General features: G+C 34.4%; 2 protein-coding genes across 2 annotated transcripts; one reads left to right on the forward strand and one right to left on the reverse strand.

The window, feature by feature from the left end:
* Positions 1–6,425: 6,425 nt before the first annotated feature.
* On the forward strand, positions 6,426–7,742 carry LOC120775856. Its single transcript, XM_040106225.1, has 2 exons — positions 6,426–6,826; positions 6,892–7,742. Exons 1-2 carry the CDS (start codon positions 6,745–6,747, stop codon positions 7,308–7,310), a joined length of 501 nt encoding a protein of 166 aa, XP_039962159.1. The 5' UTR covers positions 6,426–6,744; the 3' UTR covers positions 7,311–7,742.
* Positions 7,743–7,941: 199 nt separating this feature from the next.
* LOC120775857 lies at positions 7,942–9,085 on the reverse strand. The gene is made up of 2 exons (XM_040106227.1): positions 8,879–9,085; positions 7,942–8,816 (listed from the first exon to the last, which is right to left on the reverse strand). Exons 1-2 carry the CDS (start codon positions 8,901–8,903, stop codon positions 8,497–8,499), a joined length of 345 nt encoding a protein of 114 aa, XP_039962161.1. The 5' UTR covers positions 8,904–9,085; the 3' UTR covers positions 7,942–8,496.
* Positions 9,086–18,851: the final 9,766 nt, after the last annotated feature.

Genomic DNA, 18,851 nt, shown 5'->3' on the forward strand with positions numbered 1-18,851 from the left:
TGCGTTACATATATGTAACAGTGGGCTTGAATGGGTTAACCCTCTAATGCATGAATTTTTGTTTCGACTGTGATTTTTATATTAGACTATATTCAGGTCTGTGAAGACGAATCTGATGTTAGTTTTTCGATTTGTCAATTTGTGTACCTTTTACAGGTAAAATAAAAATCCCGCCTCAAGGCGGACCTATGCATTAACCCTTATTGTTCATATAAATTTATGTTTTCATTTCTTCTTTATTGTGATATTTGAAAAAACAATCTTTTGCCGTTGAATTGCATAAATTAATTTTACATTTAATGCAAAATGCCTGAGTTTCTGATTTGCATCCACGAAATTTGCACATTTTTTTGCCTGAGCGGTCCAAAAACTTACACCAGTGTCCTATTTGATCGTATCTTATATTTTCTGATAGGTGATACGTCTTTTTAGCTTTTGGTGGAGGTGTTAAAGACGATGGACGACCACGTTTTACAGGTTTTGTCGAACCAATCAAACAAAGTGTTTCTGCCACTTCTGATCTGAAGTCAGGAAGTTTACACTTTAGGACGTCCTTATTTAGTCGGTTATAAAGACAATATGCATTCACCATACTCACGTCCAGCATGTGGTAAAATAATTTATTTGTCCATTTTCTGGTTTTCATTTTTATGTGGTATCGACCAATCAATCCGTCAACCAAATCCACACCACCCATATGCTGGTTGTATTCTTTCACAATAGCTGGACAATCCACCTCAACATTTTGTTTCAATTTTCGATCCCAACGATTTGCCTTTAAGGAATATGAACTTTCATTATGTACAATTGCATCTGTTCCTACGTAGGTGGATAACAGACGAACTGCTCTTGTGTCGTACCACAAAACGCTGCTTATGTCTACTCCAAAAACACTTCCCACGTATTCTTCATTATACCCACGTGCTACTTTTTTTGATTGCAGCTCTGCGTCTGTGGAAAGTTTTATATTTGGTACTCGATTTCCTCGCACTGTACCTAAACTGTGAATTCCGCGACTTCTCATATATAATAGCAATCCCAATGAGGTATAAAAGTTGTCAAAGTAAATAATATGATTGGCATTGTTTGGTATGACTTGTGACAACCTAACTACAACATTGGATGCAGCACCAAGATCTGGACAATTTGGCAAAATTTTGTTATCGCCGGCGCCACAATAAACTTCAAAGGAATACGAATATCCAAAGGAATCGCAAATCACGAATAGTTTCGCTCCCCATTTGTGAGGTTTTGCTGGCATATATTGCCTCACTGGGTTTCCACTCATTTTCGTGGCACACATTTGCTCATCAACGCAAAGTCTCTGCCGCATTGGAACTGAAGAAAAACGTTGGTTGAAATGTTTTACTAGCGGCCTTATTTTATACAAGAGGTCATAACCAGGTTGACCTTTCTCTATACGAGACGCATCATTATTGAAATGCAAGTGGTTTCTAATTTCTTCAAATCGATTGCATGTCATGGATAAACGTATCGGATCTAATCCGTATTGTCCCCAATATGAGCGACTGTTAGGAAAGCGATAAACAGACGTAAACAACAATATTCCCAAAAACTTACGCAGCTCTTGGTGATCGATACAAAACTTTGAAGATATATCTTTTTGCTTGGCATACAAGTTCATCTGTAAGGCTATTGCCTGCAAAATTTTTATTAAAAATTTAATAAACTGTTATATATTAGAAATTACCTTCAGAAAGTCTTCGGTCACAAAATATGCAAAGCAGTCGTAAGGTGTTTTTAAACATTTTAAAAAATCCGGCATGTCCTGGCCTTGAAAAGCCAAATCTGCAACACTCAGCTGAAGTTTTTTCTTCTTCCAAAGAATCGATCTTATCGCACTCATATCGTTTCTCAAATCACTTGCAGCTGGTAGGACTCCGATTTTTTCTTGCGATTCTAATGCTTTGTGCACAGAACGTGTCACTGTCGACGGTAAGAATACACTAGAAGTAACGTCACAAACAGGCAATGGAGGAATCGGTGGCAGCTCAATTATTTCAGCATTTTCTTCAAAGTCTGTCACATTCAAACTGCATTCGATTGCGTTTCGCATCATTTCTGAGGAGTTTAGCATTGCATCAATGATCGTATCATTTTCCGGTAGTGAGTAGGTTGGATCCATATCAGAATCGTCACTATCAAAATCGCATTCATTGTCGGAAGTATCAGTTACCAATTGCGACTCTTCGAAATATTGTCGAATTTCTTCATCCGTCATATGGGTCTTAGAATAACGCGACATATCTGATTATTATTCAATAATAAAATAAGAAAAATTTTCAATTGTATCACAAATATTTCATTTTACTGGAAAAAGGTAGGCAGCGCAATGCATGAGTCCGCCTCAAGGCGGAGTTCAATATTTTCGAATTTACTCACCTGCTATTAGTTTTTTTATTATAAATCGAACACTATCATAAAGAGCACAAAATTCCACACCCGTAAGTATTTTTTTCAACTTGAAACGACACAAGAATTTATATTTCTTGTTGTTCAGAAAAAATTGTGTTGATTGCAAAAATAATTAAATTGGCGGGAAAGTGCTAATCTGTCACTTCAAATTGACAGTACGTCAAAACTAGAAGTAGTATTGCCAATCTGAAAAAACCATTACGTAAGTTGAACTTTAAGCGTTCTTTTGAAAAAAAATCCGAATTTTAATATTAAAAGAAATATTTTATATCTGATTTTGAAAACACCCCGTCTGTAGGCAGGCATATGCACTAGAGGGTTAAATGGAATGCCTACTATAAATCGTCCATCTGTTAAATCACGTGTTGTCGTCTGTATATAATTTTGTTCACATATGGCACCTTCTGGAGTACGCTCCTCTTCATCCTTTTCCATTTCCCAGAATCTTTCTAAATGTCCTTCCTGATGGTTTATTTGTTTCGGTTGTGGAATTATAAAGTTTGTTTTGTTGTTTCGAGTTAACTTCTCGAGATAGTTATCTTGTGATTCTTGCATAAAGTTCTGAGAACTGTACTGATGTTACAGAAATGAATTTAATTCCGACAAATCTTGTATTTCAGTCGGTTTACGAACGGTATTTCGTATTCTCGAAGTAGTGGCTGAATGTGTAACAATATTGTTATTACTCAATGTACTTTCTAACAAACCTTACCACTGGAGGGGGGCAATGACACGCGTAACCGCTGTCTCTTAATTCGGGTGATACTGACCTAGACTTTCGTGGCAACCTCCTCCCCTTGAACGTGATGATGTATTAATGGTAAAGATGCTAAATCATAGTGTACACTTTATCCTCTTCTAATATTTTTTTTGTTATTTTAGTGATAAATATGAATTTCTGTTAGGTTATAAAATTAGAGATTTACCTGGAATATGTATTTTCTCTGAAAGCTCCTGAAATTTGTGGTCTCTCAGGTAGCTATTTTTATAATTACAACTAAGTTAATGAGTTTTTCTTGCATTTTTTTAGATCTTTGGTTTATTTTCAATGAACAGCTGAGCGCACTTTAGAATGCGCCATAACGGCAGTGCATTACGAAAAATTCCACAATCTTATATTAAGGTATAAAACCGATTTTCTTTATATACACATTCAGCAATCCATATCGAGTTGCTTCAAATCATTAACATCATCATATCATTGGATTTAAATAAAAATTTCCTTCACCAAACTCAATAACGATTTTATCAACCTTACCACTGGTGGGGGGAAATGAACAAGTCTTTTGTTGAGTGAGAAATCTTTCTTACTTCTTAAATGGAATGCCTACTATAAATCGCCCATCTGTTAAATCACGTGCTGTCGTCTGTATATAATTTTGTTCACATATGGCACCTTCTGGAGTAGGCTCCTCTTCATCCTTTTCCATTTCCCAGAATCTTTCTAAATGGCTTTCCTGATGGTTTATTTGTTTCGGTTGTGGAATTATAAAGTTTGTTTTGTTGTTTCGAGTTAACTTCTCGAGATAGTTATCTTGTGATTCTTGCATAAAGTTCTGAGAACTGTACTGATGTTACAGAAATGAATTTAATTCCGACAAATCTTGTATTTCAGTCGGTTTACGAACGGTATTTCGTATTCTCGAAGTAGTGGCTGAATGTGTAACAATATTGTTATTACTCAATGTACTTTCTAACAAACCTTACCACTGGAGGGGGGCAATGACACGCGTAGCCGCTGTCTCTTAATTCGGGTGATACTGACCTAGACTTTCGTGGCAACCTCCTCCCCTTGAACGTGATGATGTATTAATGGTAAAGATGCTAAATCATAGTGTTCACTTTATCCTCTTCTAATATTTTTTTGTTGTTATTTTAGTGATAAATATGAATTTTCTGTTAGGTTATAAAATTAGAGATTTACCTGGAATATGTATTTTCTCTGAAAGCTCCTGAAATTTGTGGTCTCTCAGGTAGCTATTTTTATAATTACAACTAAGTTAATGAGTTTTTCTTGCATTTTTTTAGATCTTTGGTTTATTTTCAATGAACAGCTGAGCGCACTTTAGAATGCGCCATAACGGCAGTGCATTACGAAAAATTCCACAATCTTATATTAAGGTATAAAACCGATTTTCTTGTATATACACATTCAGCAATCCATATCGAGTTGCTTCAAATCATTAACATCATATCATTGGATTTAAATAAAAATTTCCTTCACCAAACTCAATAAAGATTTTGTCAACCTTACCACTGGTGGGGGGAAATGAACAAGTCTTTTGTTGAGTGAGAAATCTTTCTTACTTCTTAAATGGAATGCCTACTATAAATCGCCTATCTGTTAAATCACGTGTTGTCGTCTGTATATAATTTTGTTCACATATGGCACCTTCTGGAGTACGCTCCTCTTCATCCTTTTCCATTTCCCAGAATCTTTCTAAATGTCTTTCCTGATGGTTTATTTGTTTCGGTTGTGGAATTATAAAGTTTGTTTTGTTGTTTCGAGTTAACTTCTCGAGATAGTTATCTTGTGATTCTTGCATAAAGTTCTGAGAACTGTACTGATGTTACAGAAATGAATTTAATTCCGACAAATCTTGTATTTCAGTCGGTTTACGAACGGTATTTCGTATTCTCGAAGTAGTGGCTGAATGTGTAACAATATTGTTATTACTCAATGTACTTTCTAACAAACCTTACCACTGGAGGGGGGCAATGACACGCGTAGCCGCTGTCTCTTAATTCGGGTGATACTGACCTAGACTTTCGTGGCAACCTCCTCCCCTTGAACGTCATGATGTATTAATGGTAAAGATGCTAAATCATAGTGTTCACTTTATCCTCTTCTAATATTTTTTTGTTGTTATTTTAGTGATAAATATGAATTTTCTGTAAGGTTATAAAATTAGAGATTTACCTGGAATATGTATTTTCTCTGAAAGCTCCTGAAATTTGTGGTCTCTCAGGTAGCTATTTTTATAATTACAACTAAATTAATTAGTTTTTCTTGCATTTTTTTAGATCTTTGGTTTATTTTCAATGAACAGCTGAGCGCACTTTAGAATGCGCCATAACGGCAGTGCATTACGAAAAATTCCACAATCTTATATTAAGGTATAAAACCGATTTTCTTGTATATACACATTCAGCAATCCATATCGAGTTGCTTCAAATCATTAACATCATCATATCATTGGATTTAAATAAAAATTTCCTTCACCAAACTCAATAAAGATTTTGTCAACCTTGCCACTGGTGGGGGGAAATGAACAAGTCTTTTGTTGAGTGAGAAATCTTTCTTACTTCTTAAATGGAATGCCTACTATAAATCGCCCATCTGTTAAATCACGTGCTGTCGTCTGTATATAATTTTGTTCGCATATGGCACCTTCTGGAGTAGGCTCCTCTTCATCCTTTTCCATTTCCCAGAAGCTTTCTAAATGGCTTTCCTGATGGTTTATTTGTTTCGGTTGTGGAATTATAAAGTTTGTTTTGTTGTTTCGAGTTAACTTCTCGAGATAGTTATCTTGTGATTCTTGCATAAAGTTCTGAGAACTGTACTGATGTTACAGAAATGAAATTAATTCCGACAAATCTTGTATTTCAGTCGGTTTACGAATGATATTTCGTATTCTCGAAGTAGTTTAGAAAATTTTCTTAACACCAGCTGTGCTAACACGTCCTCTAATGTTTTTTTTATACCTCATTATACTGATGCATTCATTTGTTACATCCAAGAACTTTTTCGTTTTGTACGCTGACTCATCCGTCAGTTGTGGTATTTTTACTAGCCTCTCGATATTATCGTTAAACTGTTTGTCGCGAGTAAAAAAAAATCTATATATTATTCTAAGACAAGGCGCTTATTTCCAGAGATCTACAAAACGTACAGAGACAAATAATACATCAAATTAAAGTGTGCGATCTGAAACTTTGCACAAATTTTACAGATTTTAAATTCATTGAACCGCTTTTGATATATTTGCGTTTAAAGTTCTTCAATTTTTACATTTAGGGTGTTCACAGTTCTATATTATCTGATGTGTTAATTTTGCCATCTGTTAACTTCAAAACATTTTACCACGTGGTAACTTTGTTTGTTGTTGTTTCCTATACAAGTTCGAAATAACAGTCTTAGGCAAAATTACTCTACTTTACTTCGTGTTTTTGTTTCCTGGTAAAGTGGCAACTTTGATCAGCTGACTATTCGCGTTTAGAAAAAATGGAAAGCAACACAGAAATACAGAAGGTAAACGCAATTCGCAATATTTTTATAGCAAATTAATTTTTAATTCTTGAATAAAAATGTCTCATTTAAATGGAAAGCAAAATATATTGAACGCACTCAGCTACAAATGTATACTGGACATAACCGCTAATGATTCTAGTACGTATATATACTTATTACATAAAATTACCTACCGAAATTAATTTTTTACAATTATGTTAAAGGCAGTGACGAAGAGGATGACGATATCCTAATAAAATTTGCCATTGATGCAGCGCTTATTATAGCTAATCGGAGAAGTAACCATTTGGGTATACCAAAGTCTTCGCAATGGGTCAATAATGTTCTTCCCAGATTTGATAGTGGCCGCATGCGACAAATGTTGCGCATAGAATTCTTTGAGTTCAACTATATATTATCCTTAATCAAGCAAGACCCTGTTTTCCAAAACAAAAATTTTGTTCCACAATTACCAATCGATCTTCAACTAAAGATAACACTTTTTCGTCTGGGATCAAGTGGAGAGAGTGCCTCTATTAGAAAGATTGCAACATTGTTCGGAATAGGCGATGGCGGAACAGTTACCAAAGTGACAGAGCGGGTTATTACCGCATTGATTAATTTAAAATCTACATTTTTATAGTGGCCATCTAGAGAAGAAAGGCGAAAGATTGTCACAAAAACAATGAAAGAGCTTCCAGGATGTATTGGCTATGTTGACGGTACTGAAATCAGATTAGCAGAGTCGCCTTCAAAAGATCACGAACTATACTTCTCTCGCAAAAAACAGTATGCCATAAAAATGCAAGTAGTATGTGACTATTCACTAAGAATTAGACAAGCGACAATAGGATACCGAGGAAACGTGCATGATGCTAAAATTTTTGCCGAATCTGCAATAGGTAAAAACCCACAAAATTATTTCTGTCATCGGGAATGGATTGCTGGCGATTCGGCATATCCGCTAAGCCAACATCTTATTACACCTTTTCGACAAAACAGTATTGAGCAGTCAAAAGAAATGAGAGATGCATTCAATCAATATTTCTCTAAATATAGAGTACGTGTAGAAAATTGTTTTGGAAATTAAAAGAAAAATTTTGCAGTTTAAAAGAACTACGGTTCCGATTAACGAAGATTAGATTAGATGGATTTTGGCATGTTGTATCCTTCACAACATGCTGCTACAATTTAACTTAGACGAAAATCCTAGTTTAGAAAGCCAAGAAGAAACAGACTTCCCACAAGAAATTTATGAACACGTCGACCTAAGAAAAGCTCTATCACATTTTGTAAACAATAAAGATATAATTATTTAATTTTATGTAGTATATATGTATAGTTTTATTTTTTAATTTTTAATTCCTCCATTGCTATTCGTTTGCAAAAGAGGTTTTTATCAACACAGGCTTCAGTTATTTAAATTGAATTAGTTTCGTATAGAAATCTAAACTTTACAAATTTTCATCGAAATATTCAACTTTTTAGTCGACATTTTTAGCCTTTTTGGTATGCAGTTCAATAGCCTATTAAATTTTATTGAAATAAAAGATGTTTAATATTTTTCTAATGAAGGTGTTATACATGTTTTCTTCATATAACGCGATTTATTTTCTATATGGAAGAAAATACTTAGGCCTGCGACATTTTTATTGCATTATTTTAATTTTTTCCATTTCAATTCTTTCTTTCATTTCCAATTCTTTCATAGCTATTCTCTCCCTCATTTGAATTTCCATAACTTGAATTTCCCTGTCAGCTTTTTTTCTACCAACTCTTTTTCAAATTTTTCTTTATCAAACAACAATTGTTGCTCTTTTAGCATTAATTCATTTTCCCCTCATCTTAAATTCCTTCTCGATTCTGTCTTTTTTTGCATCCAATAAGCTGGAGTGTACATCGAGAACGTCTGATAGGGCTGTACGCGAATATATACCCTTTCGGACAGCCTTTGACGTAGAAGGGGTGACCAGAGGCTCGGGTAATGCCACGATTTCCTCGACGATTATATCAGAGGACGTGGCAACTTCTGGTGAACCAGTACATGCAATGTCCTCGGTATCCAATACAAGGCAGTTTGAAGTGAGCTCCCTATAGCCAAAAATGTCTTCTAAGTCATCGTACCGGGGACACATCCTTACAATCGCGTCTAAAAATTAAGTGTATTTGTAGGATATATACATTTAAAAATTTATGATGTGTAGAACCTACTTTTGGTAGTGTCACAATTATCCATGGTGCCACTTCCCGTTGTATTTTGCCAGGACTTGGCCTTGGTGTACTGCAATCTTAAGTTTTTTACCTTGCAACGCACCAGAGTCCAATGCAAGTCGCTGCCAGTTTGGTTTAAAAATCTTTTATAATAATGTTGGGCCGTTGGTTTCTCTAGTGGCCTATTGTCCCTCAAAAAGTTGATTAAACTTTCATTTTCGTTGTCGGCCCACTTTCTGTAGGGAGCCTTTCGAACACGCTTATGTACAACCTGCAATAGAACAATTATAGGCAGAATATTTTCATATTTATATTTAAAAATATTGCGAATTGCGTTTACCTTCTGTATTTCTGTGTTGCTTTCCATTTTTTCTAAACGCGAATAGTCAGCTGATCAAAGTTGCCACTTTACCAGGAAACAAAAACACTAATTGTGCGTTCACAGTTTAAATGTCAAATATCGGGCAAAGTTGCCACATATGAAATTTCCCATAAACTGTGAATACAATATATGGCTTTCGATTGGACCATCTATGTTAATACTAAAGCAATGATGAACACGTAAAAAATTTCACTTTTTTTGTATAACACCTGAAAAGACCTGAGGTAGGGTAGGATTTGGTAATAATTTTTGTATTAATCATCATCGAAATAATTTTTTTTTTATAAATTTATAAAATTGGATATATATTGTAATGCTCCATTAAAAAAAAAATTAGGTTGGATTAAGTTCAAATATTTTTGGTTGGTAGACAGTTTCTGGGATATGCCCATATATATGTGAATGCTAAAATGCAAAATCATTAATTAATTTACATAAACATTTATTTTGCCAAAATATGTTCGCACAGTTTCATTTCACACTAATTTCGTCAAGTAATTATAGCGCTGCTTTTCTGGCATCCCACCTTTTTCACTACCTGCTGGTTATATTTATTTGAGCAGTACACTTATTTTCGTGTTGCCTTTTTTATTCATAATTTCTTACTGACTATATTTTATAATCTTAGTGCTATTTATACTTATGCGAATGTTTGCTTACTTGCTAGAAGAAAGGTAGTTTTATTATGCTTATCAGTTTTTCGTTATGGAATTCTGTCTGTTGTGTTTATAATGCGGGGATTTTATTGTTTGTTTAGGTTAAGTGTGAAATTTACTTAGGCTATCTTCAGCGTCGCTAACTCGCACAAGTTAATTCATATACTTATGAATGGTTAAAAAATATATATTTTCTTTTGCAGAATATGATCTTTATTCTTAGAAATTCACATACTTAAGATAAACTGCGGATATGAATTCTAATCTCACATGTATCAGCTCTGGAACATCTGATTAATTGTTGTTGCTACCGCTGGTGATATAGTGGCTGTAGTAGCCGCAGTGGTTGTAGTGGCTGAATGTGTAACAATATTGTTATTACTCAATGTACTTCCTAACAAACCTTACCACTGGAGGTTTATTTCGTCGAAAAAAGACCTTTTTTCATGAATTTTTTTAGGAAAAATGATTGCTGTAGGTTTATTTTACTTATTATTATATGAAAGTACAACATTTGAAGGATACTTAAAAAAAAATTTTATCGAAAAATAGCGAGGAATAACAGATCTCTGCACGCACCTCGAAAAGAAGTTTTTGTGCGGTCACCAGCCTACAGCATCACTGGATCATCTGAAACCAAAAAATCAAAGTGCTTTCTTTAGTTTATTAGTTTATCTTTCAATTGACGTCGAGTTTTTTTTTAATTCTTCAATTTTTGGTACCATTTTCAAGCCAAAATGACCATTTTAGACGAAAAAATCGACCTATTTGTTATTGTAAAATTGTTAGTAATTCAAATTTTTGGAAAAACTCGACGTCATTCGAGAGCTATACACATATGGACATTGAAATAGGTGTGTGCTAACAGGTTTGAAAAAATATGAACCTTCAATAAAATTATAGCCGCATTCTAAAAAAAGAGTGTCACGTTCTAGAGTTCATTCATTTTTTAGACGTTGCCGAATCCAAAAGCAGATAAAATTTTTTTAAGGTAACAAAAACCACATTACATCCAATTTAAGTTGGACACTAAAATAGGTGTGAAGTACATAAAGTTCTTAAATCAATTAACTCACAAAAAAAGTAAAAAGAAATAGGTGCTATAATTAATAACCAGTGTATCCACCATTATTTTTCATCACTGCTTCGATTCTTCTGGGCATAGATGAGATGAGTTTCCGGCAAGTTTCAATGGGTATATTGTACCATGCTCTTTGCACATTTTCCCACAATTGTGTTTTGTTGCTGCACTCCTGTTTTGAAACTTCTCTCTTGAGTTCATTCCAAAAGTTCTCAATCCGATTTAGGTCAGGGGATTGACTTGGCCACTCAATAACCTCCACTTTCTTTTCCGGGAACCAATCTTTCACCGCTTTAGAGGAATGCTTGGGGTCGTTATCTTGTTGAAACTTCCACACAAGAGGCATATGTTCTTCAGCATAAGGCAACATGACTTCCGACATTATATTTCGATAGACAAATCTGTCCATGGTATTTTCTATTCGATGAATTGGACCGACCCCGTACCACGAAAAGCATCCCCATAGCATTATATTTCCGCCGCCGTGTTTTACAGTCTTTTTAGTGAATTTTATATGAAATTCTTTCCCTTGTGGTCTGCGCACAGTCCTATTTGCGTCATTTCCAAACAAATTTATTTTCGTTTCGTCGCTCCAGAGAATGTTTCGCCATTTTCGTTCGCCTTCTGCTCCATGCCATGATGCATGCGAAAGAGCAAAGTCTTTCCTCTTTTTTAATTTCTCATGAGCGGAACTTTGCGAGCTATTCTGCCAGGAAGATTTGCATTCGCTAACCTCCTCCTAACGGTTCTACTGGATATTATGTTCCCAATTTCTCCTGCAACAGTCCTAGACGACAGAAAAGGTTTTTTTTTTTTACCATGGACAAAATGTAATTATCGGTCGTTAAAGAGGTTTTTTTGATAACCCCGCGGCGGTCTAACGATTTTGGAACTTTCAAAGCATTTGTTACGAAATTCTGGGAGCGTCCTAATGTTTCAGCAATAAATTTGTAAGTTTTTCCTTGCTTACGCATATTTTGGACCAGCTTCCTCTCCTCAATGCTGCAGTGGTTCGAACGTCCCATCTAATTCAAAATTTTACTTATTTTCTGCACTAGTAATTTAGCACAACATACAAACTTACCTTTTTAAAAGAATTTGTGAATAAAGCTTTAACAGTTTTAAAAATACGGCAGACACACCTATTTTCGTGACCACGCTAAATTGCTCGGTTCGCAAGTAAATGATTTTTTTTGTTTTATACTTGTACAAGATAACTGTTTTAATTTGACAATTTAAATGCAACGCCTACTTATTCTATCGATTATATCAATTCATTTGAAGTCAAATATCGAAATATCTCTAAATTCAGTTATATTTGAGCTCACACCTATTTCCATGTCCATATGTGTATATATGTAGAATATTTGTACAAAATTAAACGATCGATGCAGTAGTTTTTTCTGTAGACTGGTCACCGCCTTTAAAAATGACATATTTGGGAAAATCGATTCAATGTTTTGTACACTCAGCGCAGGTAGCTGGAAGGCGCGCAAACCTAATTTAGAGGTACCGTTATTCAACCTGCTGTAACTTCGTTAGTTTTTCTTATTTAAACTGAAAACTATTTTATTCTATGAGAAGTGTTTCAATCTACAAGAACTATTTTAGTCTCTAGTTAAAGTTTTCTCTCTCCCTCCTTTATTTTTCTCCTCCCTGCCTATATTTTCACTGCTCTCTGAACTGAGTTGTAATTACTTCATTGCGCTCATTTTGATTGTGATAGTTCACAAAATACCAATATCTACGCACGAAAATGTTCACGAGTTAATTCCATTTTTTGACCGAGATGAATAAAGACCTTATTTGAGCTGAGAACTCTTTCACTCTATGAGAAGTGTCTCAATCTACGAGAACTATTTTAGTCTCTAGTTAAAGTTTTCTCTCTCCCTCCTTTATTTTTCTCCTTCCTGCCTATATTTTCACTGCTCTCTGAACTGAGTTGTAATTACTTCATTGCGCTCATTTTGATTGTGATAGTTCACAAAATACCAATATCTACGCACGAAAATGTTCACGAGTTAATTCCATTTTTTGACCGAGATGAATAAAGACCTTATTTAAGCTGAGAACTCTTTCACTCTATGAGAAGTGTCTCAATCTACGAGAACTATTTTAGTCTCTAGTTAAAGTTTTCTCTCTCCCTCCTTTATTTTTCTCCTTCCTGCCTATATTTTCACTGCTCTCTGAACTGAGTTGTAATTACTTCATTGAGCTCATTTTGATTGTGATAGTTCACAAAATACCAATCTCTACGCACGAAAATGTTCACGAGTTAATTCCATTTTTGACCGAGATGAATAAAGACCTTATTTAAGCTGAGAACTCTTTCACTCTATGAGAAGTGTTTCAATCTACGAGAACTATTTTAGTCTCTAGTTAAAGTTTTCTCTCTCCCTCCTTTATTTTTCTCCTCCCTGCCTATATTTTCACTGCTCTCTCAACTGAGTTGTAATTACTTCATTGCGCTCATTTTGATTGTGATAGTTCACAAAATACCAATATCTACGCACGAAAATGTTCACGAGTTAATTCCATTTTTTGGCCGAGATGAATAAAGTTAAAGTTTACTCATCTTTGTGGCTCTCAATAAGATTCAACAGTTCAATCAAAGATGGCTCGCGCCATCTCTATGCTGCAATTCAAAGGTCGAGATACTTACCTGCTAAACTGCGCAAGGTTGTCGATTCATCCATTCAACAGAATGCTTTCTTTGCTCTTCCAGAAAACATTCTCCTTAGTATGATGACTAACGAACGGATAGAAGTCAGAAAGTTGGCCCTTGACCTTTCCAGCCCTTGAGCTGAATTTCAAAGCTAATAATTATTACGATATGATTAACTGGAAGACTATTACCTTGACTGTTCCACCAGTTCTTTGTTCAGTCGGCTGTCGGGAGACACTGCAGAGGTATGGAAATTTAGTGAATTCCCCTCTCACACCGTGGCAGTCGAGAGAACTGTCAAACTGGTGACAGAGGCATCTTCTAAAGTTATTGGCCCCCAATCTCGTGATCGTTTTATACGCTCTACACTGAAATCTAGGCAACAAGTGCCAAAGTTTAGTACAAAATCTGATTTTATCAATAAATTTGACACAGATTCAGACTAAAACTAGCCTGACATATGGTTGGTTGGGTTAGGCTTGGGAGGAACCCGAAGAGCAGCCACCTCCACGCGGTGGGTTCTGGGTGACCGAATCGAAAAAAGTCCGGAATCGACCCACCCTAACCTGCACTCATACACAAAATAGCAGTAATTAAGGATCCTTTTTCAGCTGAAGCAAGAGCTCCTATCTGTCTCCGGCCTTTCATAGCCAAAACCTTCGGCATTTTGTTTGGCACAACGGATATTCCAGTTTCGTCTACGTTGTAGATGTTATTTGGGGTAAATTTGTATGTTACCATCTCCTTTTCGAGCAAATCAAAGAAAACTGCTACGTTTTCTTTCGAAAACCCTCTAGCACGGGCTATAGAGGTGCTGGTTGGTTGACGGAACGACAGAGATGGGTGACGTCTAAGGAATAAACGCAACCAATCCCTTCCTGCTGTTTCCTTTATCATTGGAAAAGGGTTTGGAAAATTATTGTTGACAGCCAATTGAAATGCTAAGGATCTTATATCATTCCGTGTTAGTCCAAACAGTTTCGCTTCCATAAGCAGTATATACTCCACAAGGGAATCTTCGAGTTCAGGAGGGAAAACCGGTTTCCTCCCAAGTTTAGCCGCCACTACTACCTCTACAGGTCTTCCCTCATCTGCCACTAAACGCCTCAACGTGGTTTTTGGTACATTATACTGCTTAGATGCCTTCAAAAACCCCATTTTTTAGTCTTAACTGCAGAAATTGCTTCCATCATATTTTCTTTGCGCCACGTCTGTCGTTGTTTCGGAGCTGGGCTTGATTTTGAAGCCATTATTATCCTTCAAAATAAAAGAATTTAGTATTATAGACTTTGAATGAAACATGTGTCAAATATGGCCCACTGGTCCATATTATCAACATCTAAATGGGCCATATTGCCCACACCACACATTTTTCACTTTTTTCTTTATTTATGCATACTTCACTAGGTATTTATTAAAGTTAGATTCCACTTCAAGAAAACAGGTTCAATCACTGTATATTTAACACTCCCAAACATATTTTTCAATTAAAATTTAACAAAAAAACACCTTAAGAAAACGTACCAAAATAGTATAAAATTACCACCAAAAATATGTTTCGGGCTATACTGCGCACGTCTGGCTCACCACACTCGTCAAACAACACTGAATCGTGCTTTGATAAAATATGAGCGAAATGAAGTCAGTGTGTGATGTCTTTGCTTTGTGGTTCAGAATATATTGAGGTGGGCCATATTACCCACATGGGCCATATATCCCTAACTTACTCTACTATGGATACAATCAGGTTTGGATCAAGTTTCGGCAACGTAGCTGTTATGGGAATTGATTATTAGTATCACCGTCGAAGATTATGTTTTCACAACATCTAAACTAAAAATAGGAAATTTTATAAAAAAAAAATCGACCTTCTCACTAAATCTTTCCATTCAAGTTAAACCAATTTAATATTAATTATGAATAATTATTGCAAAAAAACGTAAACATTTAACATTTAGGAACAATACTCTTTAGAGTTATAGTTTTTATTAATTAATTAAAAGAACGCTAATGGAAAAACTGTTCGGAGTTAATTTCCGTGACTTCCTCAAAACCCCAGAGATGTTCAATGGGTTTAAGTCTGGACTTGTTGATGGCCATTGGAAAACATTGACCGAATTTGCGTCAAAAAACTTGTTCGTTAACTTTACCGCGTGCTTTGGATCTTTATCCTGTTGAAATTTCCATATAACAGGCAAATTCTCCACGGCCCACGGCAACATGACATTTTTCAGAATGTCGACGTATTTCTCCTTATTTAAAATTCCATCAATCCTATGGAGTGGAGCAACACCGTACCAGGAGAAACATTCCCACACTATAATTGAACTTCCATACTTCGCTACGAGTGAAACATAGTGAGGATTACATTTCTGGTTGATTAGCCGTCGAAATATATACCTCCGACCATCAGGACCTATGCGATTAATTTTTATTTCATCGCACTATTTATATTGACTCTAATTTTTGTATTTTTGGGTATTTCAAAATGTTTATTACAAAATGCTATGCATGCTAAAAGAATTTGTTTTATCAGTAGAAAATGTGTAAGCAGGCTGCTCTTATTTCAAGAAAGAGTTCAGGTTTCGAAATCTTTCTTGAAGTGGATAATGTTTATTTATGGATTATTGGGTTTATGTATGTCAATATGTGACTATATAGAAATTAGCAATCGATATTGAGTTGCTTCAAATCTTTAACTTCACATATTTAAGTTAATTAACCTTCTTCGTCTTATTGGAGTTGACATAAAGCCATACAACTTTTGAAGTATATTAGAAAAAATTTTCATTGAAAAATATTAATAAATAAGCCTGTGTCGGTGAATCTCCAGAAGAAAAAAGTGGTTTAGCGGTGAACATTATAACTCGTTACCGGATCATCTGCTGCATTTGCTGCTTTTTAACAGCACCCTCTCTCCACTCACTGCTCTCTCAGTTGAGTTGTAATTGCTTCATTGCGCTCATTTTGATTGTGATAGTTCACAAAATACCAATATCTATAAAGAAAATCGAGCTAGTGCTCCTCCTATGCCTACTATCAAGTACCAAATTTTATTACAAAATTTCTGCCCTCGCCGCCATGATTTCTACCCTTCTCGTTCTATTTTCTTTGGTTAAATCAATATCGTTCTCGTCCCCACAAATCGAGCTAGTGCTCACAGAAATTACGTAACGAAGGCCTGTCCTGCCAAAGAGTCCTCAGTCACTTCCTCTACAATTAGTTCCTTGAAAGGAATCAGGAAAAATGGCGACTGCCTGAAAATAAAAATAATTTTTTACGCTTTTTTTTTTTGAAATTCCTGAATTTTTTTGACACAATGCTGGTAATTTTGACACGATGCTGGTAGGAACGATAACGGATTATATAAAGAAGGTTCACACAATATTTCAAGTAAATCGGTTGTATAGAACTTGAGATAATGGCGGCACCATGTGGAAAAAAGTAGTTTCGAGAAAAACGCGTTTAAAAAATTCGGCCGAAATGGGCTAGGTACTGCGTCACTAAAGTAACTGTAGCTCTAAAATAATTTTAATTTTTAAAAATCCTTTGGAGGATATGTTCTTAAGGGCCTAAACTTTAAATATATGAAAAAAATCGAATTTTTCAAAATTCTTGAGTAGAATACCCCCACAAGTGAAGCTGTAATCACCAAGAGCATATTTCATTGAATTGAGAATTTCAACTACGCCCATGTTAACTAGAAACATGTCGGCTGCGTTCAAGTTACGTAATAATTATAGCAGTACAGTAATGTTAAAGACAAATGCGTTAAACACTTTGCACTGATTACTTAATTTAAAATTAAATATGACACATAATGTCTGAGAACTGTGTTAATGAAAAAATGTATATTTGATTATTGTAACATTTTTGTTTTAAATACTTGAAATGTTTAAAAAAATACATTTAAGTTACGGCACCTATAGTGATACCGGTGTTTATTAAATAGAAAAATAAAATGTACCTATATAAATATAAGGAAATATATTTTTAATACAATAAGCATGTAAAAAATAAGAATATGAGCGCCCAAAACTGTCTATTATAACAACTAGAGATCTGCACAATAATTATTATTTTACTTTTTATCATACATATTTCTTTTTTATGTGCACATCCAATTATTTATATACTTCATTATTTAATTAAAAAGGCGAAAAAATTAAATGTTTTGCTTAGGACAAAATCCATAAGTCCCTAATGTTAAACAATTAACTCTTTAAATCATAAGTATTATGAACTAAGATATACAATATAATAAAAAATAAAAAAAAAATTGTTGTAAATTCTCTAAATACATATGTGCGATTTCAATTTATTTCCAACAGAAGCATAAATCCAAACAAGTAAGTAAAATAATAATTGTGCGGCCTTTTTTAATTTTTTCAATTAAAAAAAAAATTATATCTATTTATTTTTTTTTTGTTTTTTTATTTTAAAGTTTTAATTTTTGAAAGTTTGCTTCAAATCATAAAATAAATACATAGAATATATGCATGGAAATGATGAAGCAAACTAGTCAAATTTAAAAAATGTTTACTACTTTGTTGTTTTATGTTAATATAAATTTAATAAAATTTGATTTTCTCTAAACGAATTTCGAAAATAATTGAATTTTTGGTGCTATTTTTTAATAATAAAACTTGAAAGGTCCTATTTTTTGTATTTTTCAGCTCAAAAAAATGCTTTTCTTAAAGTTGAACCAAACATAATTTAAATTTGTTCTATTATTTATTAATTAAAAGCTTTGCTTTGAAAATTCAATAAACATCTTTAGTAATCACTAACTATCGAAAAAGTCTTTTCGTATTTCTAATCAAACTTCTACTTATTTTTTTTATTTTTATACTAATAAATAAATAAACAAATATGTACCATTTTGGTCGACCACTTTTTTTGCAGAGACCAGAACGAAAGCGAGCGAATCATTGTTGTGCTACACGAACTGTACAGCATCGTCTCTGTAAACTTCACAAATTTCATTGGTGGCTTGCGTGACATTCTTCATTTTTAGACAAAAATTTCAAAATATAGCGAATTTCTTCATTATTTTCACTCATTTTTGAACAGCTGTAACTTTTCAACTTCCCCGAGTTTTATTTTTTTGTTAAATGAATCTCACCTTTCCAACACTATATGGTATGACACAATGTGATTGGTAGCACTGGAGATACAGGTATACGACT

This window comes from Bactrocera tryoni, chromosome 4 (assembly GCF_016617805.1).
Source record: "Bactrocera tryoni isolate S06 chromosome 4, CSIRO_BtryS06_freeze2, whole genome shotgun sequence".
NCBI classification, from domain to species: Eukaryota; Metazoa; Arthropoda; class Insecta; order Diptera; family Tephritidae; genus Bactrocera; species Bactrocera tryoni.